The 10857-nt window shown below is 40.8% G+C and overlaps 1 protein-coding gene across 1 annotated transcript in view; it reads left to right on the top strand.

The window, feature by feature from the left end:
* Positions 1 to 9616, top strand: part of fscn2b (fascin actin-bundling protein 2b, retinal) — a 12454-nt gene extending 2838 nt beyond the window's left edge. The window contains exons 4-7 of the mRNA XM_031291490.2: positions 7006 to 7162; positions 7904 to 8025; positions 8156 to 8323; positions 8520 to 9616. Of these exons, the coding sequence (XP_031147350.1) occupies positions 7006 to 7162; positions 7904 to 8025; positions 8156 to 8323; positions 8520 to 8725 (653 nt within the window). The 3' untranslated portion in view covers positions 8726 to 9616. The remainder of the gene's footprint in view (positions 1 to 7005; positions 7163 to 7903; positions 8026 to 8155; positions 8324 to 8519) is intronic.
* Positions 9617 to 10857: the final 1241 nt, after the last annotated feature.

The raw sequence follows: 10857 nt of genomic DNA, 5'->3' as shown, positions 1-10857 counted from the left end.
CCACCAATTTGCAATGAGTTTTCATGAATGAGTTGTTGTTGTCAGAGACAGTGTTGTATTACTGGAATGGTGGATACTCTGTTATAAAATGCAGCACATTCAATAATAGAAAGTTTGGCCAAATAATTTATCATAAATGGTCTTTTCGAAAATCCCCTTTCATTCCCTCTCAAATGTTCCTCCTGGCTTTGTTAGGTAATTGTGTTAACACTACGCTTTTGCCCCTTGGGCTTACTGAAACAGCTGCTTGTAACCTATAGGCTGTGCAGTAATTCTCTGTTGATACTGTATTATGTATTTACTCTTCGGTCTTGTGACAGGGCAGTTGGAGTGTGTTATTTGATAAGCATGCAGGCACGACACCGCACTACTATACTGATGGATTACCTCTGCTACACATTGGCTTCAAAGTTGTTGTTTACTCAAAAACTAGGTTGAATTTCTTGATCAGTGTAAAAGCTAGAAAAATTGTAATTGTGAAGATCACGTTTCATGTAACCAGAAGTGCACTAGACGGACTTGGGCAAGTGTTCAGTTGCTGATGGTGAAAGGTTTGCTGGTTTGATTTGAAACTGGATTTGGGGTGGATTAGCATACACATACAATGCTTGTCAGCATACTTGGCCATGACACCCATCCGCAGGCTGCAGATTCTTGTCTGCAGGGTTGAGTTACTTCAGCCTCGGGGGCTGTAACTGAATCTCTCCCTGCTCATTGTTCCTGGGTAGCAGTGGGAGCTTCAGACAGAGACCCGACAGGGAGCACTCTAAACTGGGGAAAGGAAAGATGTGGTGCAGTAAAACACATGCATATAGAGCAGCTTCATGTATCAATGTATGCACAGACAGAAATACTTGCAGCATGCTCACATTTTTCTGTTACTGTCTGTCTCTTTCTTTCTTTCTCCCTCTCTCTTCCTACACTTGTTCTGCACAAACAAAAGCTTTATCTTTCGCCGACACACTCGCCCACACATAACCATACCATCCTGCTGCAGCGAGTGGTGAGTTGAGGTATGTTGAATTATTGATGAAGTTGGCCCCTGTTCCTGGAAGGCAAAGGGAGAGTCTGCTTTCAGAAACCCAAGCTGCCTCTCACCTGGGGCCAAACCTTCTGCCCCTCTGGGTCCCACTCTAACCCGCTAATCCAACCCAGTTACCCCCAAGCACATCAGTCAGCAAGCAAACAAACTGTTAAAGGCAAGAATCTATATTAGGGGAAAGGTTAAATTGTTGAGTTGGACTGAAAGTGAGAGGATAGTAAAAAATGGAAAATGCTACAGTAGTACCCCAGAATTCTTCAGTACTTGGGTAAATATACCCTGTTACCCTCTACATCTGCGTTCGACATGATGACTAAAGGAGATGAAGAGTTAAATGGAAAGCAGAGAAGGGAGGATCCAACTCTCAAAGGACTTGAGGACAATGGGAGTATGTGTGGAGACAGGTGGGCTCTTCATCCTCCCTAATGTCACCTGTGTCTTTACACATACAGTATATTAGCCCCTTTGTTCCTGCTCCATTTAGCGCAGAGGAGTCACATTGGCTATCTATTTTAAAGTGAGTAGGAATGCAGTGAATGGGTTAGTAATAAAATAGGGTCACTGTGAAGGAAGTAGCATGAATGTATTTGTAAAAGTGCTAACGGTTAAGTTAAAAAAAAAAAAAAGAAGGATATATTGTGTAGCCCTAGTGTGTGTGTGTGTGTGTGTGTGTGTGTGTGTGTGTGTGTGTGTGTGTGTGTGTGTGTGCGTGTGCGTGTGCGTGTGCGTGTGTGTGTGTGTGTGTGTGTGTGTGTGTGTGTGAGCATGCTATGTAGATGATCTGTCATCATGTGTGTCATCACCTCCCTGTGGTCCACTCTGCCCTGAAAGTGAAAAATATATATAGTCCAAACCTACCATTAACATACGTGAAGACATGCACACAAATACATACGTACAAATGGATAAAGTGAAAATAATGAATGGACTGAAATAAAAAACAATAGAAAATGCAGTTGTGGAGGATGAAGGTTTGGGAGAAAGAGGAAAATAAGGGACAGGGGGATTGTGGCATCATCTTACCATTAATAATAGATGTCAGAGCCAGCTATCGCTGATGGATTAGTTAGGCCTGCTCCACTTGCAGCCTGCAGGTAGGACAACGCCAGAAAGTGGAGCTGGATGGGGTCTGATCCAAAATGTGTTTTTTTGTGAGTGTGTTTGTAGATACACCAGGGAGTGTACTGATCAGGATGATGACAACACCTTATTCCGTATGCTTGACCAACTGCTGTGTCAAAGATAGTCATCAACACAGCTATTGATATCCTCAGATTGCTGGCTTGGATTTCAGCGTATCTAATCTCTTTCTCCCCTATTCTCTGTTTCTTTCTCTTCCTCCATCCTCCTCTCCTTCCTCTGTCCCCTCTCCTCTCATCTATCAGACAGCGGCTGCGAGGTCCCAGCTGAGCCCTGTCGGGGGATCATTTCTGGGTTGAATTAGTGTGAAATGGACACATGGAATAGGTAGACAAAGCATGACATTGAGTCGGGATGAGAGAGAATAAGAGTGATGGGCCCCCAGGCATAGGTGCAGACTAGAGGGGCAGAAATTTATGCTTCAAATGCACTTAAGATCAATGATAATTTTACCAGTTGTAAGACCTCATGATACCTAGTTTATCGGGTGTGAATAAGATGTGATTAAAGTGTCCCGGTAGCTTAGTAACCATGACATCTTTGTCGCATGTCATCCCCTTTCTCTCGCCTCCAGTCTGTATCTACGGTCAGATATCAAATTAAAGTAAAGTGCCCCAAAAGAATCTAAAAAACAGATGGGATTCACACGGCCATGAACCACGAGCTTAGTCTGAACAACTGGTATACAAATGTAACCAGGCCCTTCAAACTGGTACGTGTACATGCATCTATGTTGGATTATGCAGATGTCATTAATATGCACACATTCCTCAGTAGCCTTAAATCACTTGCTGCATAGCTTAGGTTTATTACTTGTAATGCCATAAGAACACATCACCGTAGAAGAAATCTGAGTTGACCTCACTTAGGACATCCAGACAATATCTTTGTCTTTAGTTTCCATGTTGGCGGCATCGCTCTAGGGATGGCATTGTTGGTCAATCATTGGTTAGTCCTCCACTTTGGTCCAGACTTAAATATATATATATATATATATATATATATATATATATATATATATATATATATATAATAAATAGCGCCATCTACTTATGATATGTTTAATTTGTCTAATACTTTGGTTAATGGTGAAATATCTGCAAATCTAATGACATTACCGTCAGCCAGGTATAGTGCAGAGCAGCAGTTTATTTGATATTGGAGGGTTTTGATGGCCTTAGATCTGGAGATGAAGATCTATTTTCTACTGATGATAAGGAATACTTTTTTGTGCCTTTTATGAATCAGATCATTCAAAAGCAGAACTGGAGCCTGAGATTGACGAGATTAGCTCAGACAACATGTGCTCTAAATGGGACAATGGTCACAATAGGCCTACTGTCCAAGTAGTGGCCTCAAGAGAAGTTAGGACTGATGAGGGAACCATATATAGTTACCTCAACTGCCTCAAGCTTGCTGCTATAAACACCAAATAGTATTCCCAGGCCACATTTCCAACTTGGGAAGCCAGAAGATCTCACTAGCGATGCACTTTCCTTGAATAAGCTTGGTCTTCAGCTGTTGTGACCATGGAAAAGGAAGGAGGCGCCATGACTTCCAAACACTAATGGATGCCCTAAAAGTCTTAGTTTTTCCAGAAATAGAACAGCTTCAGCTGAGGAACTCTCGTTCAGTGACAATGTTGATTCAGTATAGTCAGTTTAGTTAGAAAATTGTGTTAAAGATTGGTTCGTACATGCACTGGACACCTGTAACGAGCATGTTAGCATGCTTACGTTAGCATTAGATCAAAGCTGCTGCTGTACCTAAATACAGCCTTACTGAACCACTAGCATTTGTCTCATCTCTGTTAGACTTATGTTCACTCTCGTTTAGCATTGCTGTATTGTTCTTTGTAACCCTTGTATGATCGTTTTGGAAGACAAAATTGTATTTTTTCGCACCTGCAGGTTACCCTTAACTGATCATTTTTGAGGTTTCAGTCTTTAAAGCTATAGTGTGTAGTTTCTGTCACCCCCATGAGGAATTCTAAGTAATGATAACAACGCTGTTGTTGCATCCACATGACACATGCCTTCCTTGATTACGCCCCCCCCCCCCCCCCCCCCCCCCACCCCTCCTCCACGCCGTTGCTTGTAGCCAAAGAGGATTAAAAAAAAACATGACGGACTCTTCACAAGAGGTGATTATCTTCACTCAAGCTTCTGCGCGCGAAAGTCGCTGTACTACATCATTTAGTAAACATAGCCATACTGAGAAATACAGAGAGAGTTTTGTGGAGCTGGTTTAATTAGCTTTGTATCAACTCTTTTGGCAATGGCTTGAATGTAACAGGCAGTCATTATTATTAAAAAAGTTACACACTAAAGCTTTAAGTTATCATTTATTTTTAAGTCACTGTTGTCAAATAGTGTTCGGTTCTTATTGGTTAAATAAAAGTCCCCACATGAGTATACGTTGGATCCTTTAAGATGTAAAAAACAACATAGCCAGTTAATGCAGTGACATTTTTTAGCATGTTTTCCATATGTTTGATCATTCATAGCTCCGTTAGCTCGAGGGTTGAGAGGGGTTGGTAATTATCTTTACATCCCGCTAAGTGTGGACCATAAAATCCTCCGGTCTTTTCCTGTTTTTCCTTTATTCTTTTATTGAGGGGATTGAGGGATTGGACGGGTAGCACTTGGAAGCTGATTATATCAGAGCCCCGCTGTGAAGAGGGCAGATAGGCAGGGCCGGAGGTGGGGTGATGGTGGGAGGTGGGGGTAGAGGGGGTCAGGGGTAAGGAGGGAGAGATGGGGGAAGGGAGGAAGGTAGAGAAGGGGGACCAGAGAAGGAAGTAGGGAGAGATAATCTAATTTGGGATTTAGCTCTCTGCAATCTGTCTCTTGGTGGTAACAAACAATTGTTTTCATTTCTGCCAACATTTATGATAATGCTGATGGTCGAAAATATTATTGTGGGCTGTTTTAATGTCACAAAGGACTTCTGAAATAGAGAAGAGGTTAATAGTAAAGCTGCCATCTGGAACCTGGAAGCTAAACGCATGCAGCCAGGCAGAAAGGGAAGAATGTCACTGTGTTGTGTTTTTCGCGTGTTTGACACCAATTCTGTTTGATGTGTTAGCAATGAAAATGCTAAAATAATTGGTTTCTGAGTGGTTTCTATAAAGTGTTTGGTAATCAGAGGTGTGGTTTCTGTTTGGATGTCTCAATGTAATTGATGCAGTGTTATCTCTGTTTAGTACATATTATTGTTAGAAGCATGCATTCTACACATATAGTGTGTGATAGCTTGTCTCTGGAAGATGTTCTGGGCACATTTAGTGCATTTATTTCTTTATTTTTTAAGATAAATATTCTGTCCAAAAAGGTATCCAAAACCACAATCAGTGAAAACAGATTTAGCCTCAGGAAGGTATGTGCTTGGCAGATTAAGGGTGCTGTTTAAAACAACCTAACATCCCAGGATCAAATGTGATTACCAACTCCTTCATGATGGACCAAGTTAAACATAACAATACAAACTGATTAGCAAGCTGCTATGTCGCTGTTTTGCTTTGTTGGTTTTCAACTTGAGAATCCAGATAGGAAAAAAAGAGGTCTGTAGAGGAATTTGTTTATTTCATGCACAAATTACACCTATTCACTACAATCAGATGTATTTTTGTGAAGACACATATTGATGCAGTAATTACACATATGCAATTTACAACACTGAAATACAATTGAGACATGGCTAAAATTGAAAGTGACCATTAAAGGACCTATACTATGCAAATTTTGAGGTTCATACTTTTTACTAGAACATGTTTAGATGCTTTAATGTTCAAAAAACACATTATTTTCTTCAAGTCCCCCTCCTGAAAAAGCCCAGTCTGCTCTGATTGGACATTTCTTCTGCTTCTGAGCTCTCTGCACTTAGCAGCAGTAATTCCAGGGAATTAATGTAACAGCACTATAATGGTACTTTCTACCTATATATATATATATATATATATATATATATATATATATATATATATATATATATATAATATAGTTGTGACATCACACCGGTACTGAAGTCCTGACGGCTCATTTAAAGGCATAGTTTTAGAATGCAGTCTGTGTGCATTTTTCCGTGGATTGAGCTTTTTAATAATTCCACCGTATTTATATAGCACCTCGACCTGCTTTATAATAAATAAAGACATGGGAATTTCACTTCTTGCAATATGGGACCTTTAAAGGAACACGCCGACTTATTGGGACTTCAGCTTATTCACCGTATCCCTCAGAATTAGATAAGTCCATACATACCCTTCTCATCTCTGTGCGTGTTGTAACTCTGTCTGACGCACCCACCGCTAGCCTAGCTTAGCACAGATCCTGGAGGTGACTGGCTCCATCTAGCCTACTGCTCCCAATGAGTGACAAAATAACACCAACATTTTCATACTTATATGTTGTGATTTGTATAGTCACAGCGTGTACAAATAACAACATCACATGAGACACAGCCCTCTTCTAACCGTATACATGCTGGGAACTATTATTCTCAGAAAGGCGAAAATGGAAAATGTTGGTGTTATTTTGTCACTTATTGGGAGCAGTAGGCTAGATGGAGCCGGGTACCTCCAGGATCTGTGCTAAGCGAGGCTAGCGGTGGGTGCGTCAGACAGAGTTACAACACGCACGGAGATGAGAAGGGTATGTATGGACTTATCTAACTCTAGGGGTTACGGTGAATAAGCTGAAGTCCCAATAAGTGTGCGTGTTCCTTTAATAAAAAATGTGAGCTGCAGAGAATGAATGGATTTCTCCAGATATTAAATCATCCTCAAGTTTTCATGCTGAAAATGTTTGCTATGCCCCTCCCAGGAGTAAGTCTTGCAGCCAATCAGGAAGATGAGACAGACATGGAGACGTTTCAGATGGAGATCGACAAGGAAACCAAGAAGTGTACGTTCCGCACCAGCCAAGGGAACTACTGGGACTTGGTGGCCCACGGAGGCATCCAGAGTTCTGCCACTGAAGTGTGAGTGAATGCTCTCATATCACTTGTGCAGAGTGAAAGTGTCAGTTCTTCATTTTACATATGTATATGGGTTTACATAGAAACTGTACTGTACCATTACAGTATATGCATGGTTACCTCACTATCTAAACAGAAATGTCCCACTTTAAGCAGCCTTTCACTGCGCCACATAAACTTTGACCTCTGAGTTCACAAGATATAAATGCTTTATAAGAAATAAAGTGAATTTCGTGACACAATGGCAAATCTGTATTTAAGAAATAATGCCACATTGTCACAGGACAGAAGAAAAAGTGTCAGTTAGACATGGAAATTATATATTAGTCCATTGAAAATAGAAGTGATTGACGATTAACACTGAAAGAATGACAATAGGGATAGTTGATTGCATGCATTAAATGACAGATACTAACATATAGTGATAAATCACTGGTTTGAGTATGTGATCTCAACCCCTGAATGTATCTTGACAAATATGATTTTGTAGAAACTTCGCAGTCTCTCTTAGTTGACCTGCTGTACCTTTTTTTTTTTTAGCCTCGCATGTGCACCCAACATGTAATCACAGTGGTGTAAAGCACAAAATATTAGGTGCTTTTATTTTATTTCAATTTGTATGCTACTTTATACATTTATACACTACATGTTTAGATGTTTATACACTACATTTCAGAGGGAAAGGTTGTACTTTAATAATTTATATGAAAGTCTCATCTTCTCTCCTGTGATCCCCAATTGTAGGTCAGCAAACACCATGTTTTCAGTGGAGTGGCTTGGCCACAAGGTGGCATTAAAGGCTAACAATGGAAAATACATCTGCACCAAGAAAAATGGCCAGCTACTGGCTGTCAGTGATTCCATAGGTAAGAGATAATTTCAGGGTTTCTTCTCCTTTCCCCATCTCTTTATCTTCACTAATGTCTCTCCTCCCTCTGGCTTCTCTCGTGTTCTCTTATAAGTGCGTTCATGATTTTCCCGTCACCTTTTTGTCAGGCGAGGACGAACAGCTTACTTTGAAACTGATCAACCGACCCATGCTGATCCTGAGAGGAGAGAACGGATTCATCTGCCATCACAAGAACTCCAACACACTGGATGGCAGCAGATCGGTCTACGACATTTTCACCCTGCAATTCAGTAATGGGGCGTACCACATTAAAGGTCAGAATGTGCCCACTCGAACACGATGGATTAAATACATGCTTCTTCTTTTTTGCTCCCGTCTCTCAAACAAATCTGTGTTTCAGTGATGAAAAAAGTGTTATCACATTACTTGATCACACTCCTGTTAGTCCACTCTGAATCACTGATGCACTACTACTGCTCTGCTCTACTCTGTGTGTGTTCAAACTCGCAGGCGTGGATGGCCGGTTCTGGTACGTGAACAGTGCTGGGCTGGTGTGCTCAGACGGTGAGGCCCCTGAGGATTTTGCTCTGGAGCTCGTAGAGCACCGTCGCCTCGCCATCCGTGGCAAGAACGGCAAATACTTGCGCGGAGACCAGGGAGGCACGCTGAAGGGAGACGGACTCAGCCTGAGCAGCTCAGCCCTGTGGGAGTATTGATACATTCCAATATTAGTCCTAACTCATCGCTGAGTTGATCGGCTGCTATTCACCAATCAAGAGCCAACATCAATGCTTTAACTAAAGTTAAACTCTGTGGCACTTTGAGGGGGAAGGCAGTTACTCATTAGTGAGGAGTTACTGCCTGTACTGATTTTAATCCCACTTATTTTTCTCCTTTTTGTTAAAAAGAGGTCGCAACAGAGAACTCACAGAGATAACTGAACCAAACGGCATGCAAAAGTGCAAGAAGAACTGCAGCCAAGACAAATTGTGTTTTGATTTAATCCCTAATCTCAAAACAGCAAAAAGTAGTGTGAATGAACATTAGAGTTTTTGTGTTGTTCCTTTTAGATTTTTTTTCAATGAGCATCCGTTGTCAGACCTAATTAGGCTATCTTCTGAAGCTAAAAATCCTCCTTTGGATAAATACATGTAGATTTCTCAATGTCATGAACCCCTGCAGATGTAAAGCTAAGCATCACCGTGACATACTGTACAGCTCTATCTTTTCATTGCATCCTCTTTCTCCTTGTGTTTATCTTCCAAACCTTTCTATCCCTACTTTTGACAGCAATACAACAAATGGTAACACAGGAGTGTAATGACACTCATCCAGTTTAAAGGACAATAAATCAGGGTGGCATTTGAGACAGACGTAGTCCCCATTACCAGTGAGGTCACCTTTTAGCGGTCTTTAGCATGGTATTGCTGTCTGAGGATGTTTATTAGTTTATTATCTGTAGGAACAGTAGAAGACTGTAACTTAGACTCATGTTGGCTACATATACATGGTAGCAGTACTAGTCTATATACACAACGTTCTACTATCTGAGTTTTCTGTTGCACGACTAAAACAACCTTTGAACGTACATGTTCCACCAAAACAAGTTCCCTCCTGAGGCTTTTTTGCAGAGGTGCCGTTGCTCCGTCTGGCGCTTAGCACCGCCCAAGACGACCTTCCTCCACAGCCCTGTTGAGGAAGGTCTGGCAATGCGAGACTATAGCAGTACTAATAGGGTCCTTCCAACCTGCAACTGGAAGAGGGTGGATTTTGCATTTATCCCTGTTTTGTTTATCTACATTTCTTCTTTCTGTTATGAACATAAAGATAAAGAAAATACACCTGTATGACTGGTTATGTTTTGTTTTAGTACTCTCACATTTCTACCAGGAGAATAGGAATCAAAGCCAAACTTATTTGGTCTGAATCATTTATAGTTTTGGTGATTGTCATTCTGCATCATCATCGCTACATGGACCCACATGGGGAAATCAAATTCCACTGACCGACAGCGAGTTAGTCGGTACTTGTTTTCCTCGTTTGTAAAAAGCCAGTGTGAACATGAACTGGACTAGATAAAAGACAACAATGTATAAAAAAATGTAACCTTGGCCCTGACCAAATTAACCAAACTACAGGTGTGTAAGCACCATAGACGTCAATAGTACACAAGACTTTAAACACAAGAATTTTTAAAAGCTTGTTCCCTTTGACTGCAAAGAAACAACATAACCAGAAGCTTAACGTCCACATACAAACATACTCCTTAGACCAGTTGTTACCAACAGTGCCCCCATCTTAAATGTGAGGCATCACTATGATCAAAGGGGGATAAGAAAGAAAGACATGTATCTCTGTCATTTTTGCGCTCTTGTGAAATACTTTCAAACTTTCTGGGGCCCATAGAAACATTCAAATAACAGTCTAGGAAACATATCTTTGGTTAAACTGCTTACCAATCATGTCCATACTCAGGACATGTCCATGTGATTAGGTGTCACAAGTAAACACTGCTTCAATTGTATAGGCTCGCAAGGCAAAACAAAGATGGGAACCAGTAGTTATAGTCATAGTGGACGAACAGCACACCGTCCATATGGTGGAGGACTTATTGAGATTTTTCATACTCCACTGCAAGTAAAAACCCTGTATTTACAATTTACCCAAGTAAAAGTACAATCCCATTAGCAGCAGAATATACACACGGTATCAAAAGCAATGTACTGTCCAAGTGTTTTATTATTTACAATAATATTGTATTATAATTTAATATTTCTAATTCATTGCTGTGTTAGCAGCATTCAGAGATCTGTGAAGAGGTAGAATCTATAGTTGGAGCAGAGGAAGT

The sequence above is a fragment of the Sander lucioperca genome, chromosome 22 (assembly GCF_008315115.2).
Source record: "Sander lucioperca isolate FBNREF2018 chromosome 22, SLUC_FBN_1.2, whole genome shotgun sequence".
In the NCBI taxonomy this organism is placed as follows: Eukaryota; Metazoa; Chordata; class Actinopteri; order Perciformes; family Percidae; genus Sander; species Sander lucioperca.
This window is presented reverse-complemented; position numbering and strand designations above follow the sequence as displayed.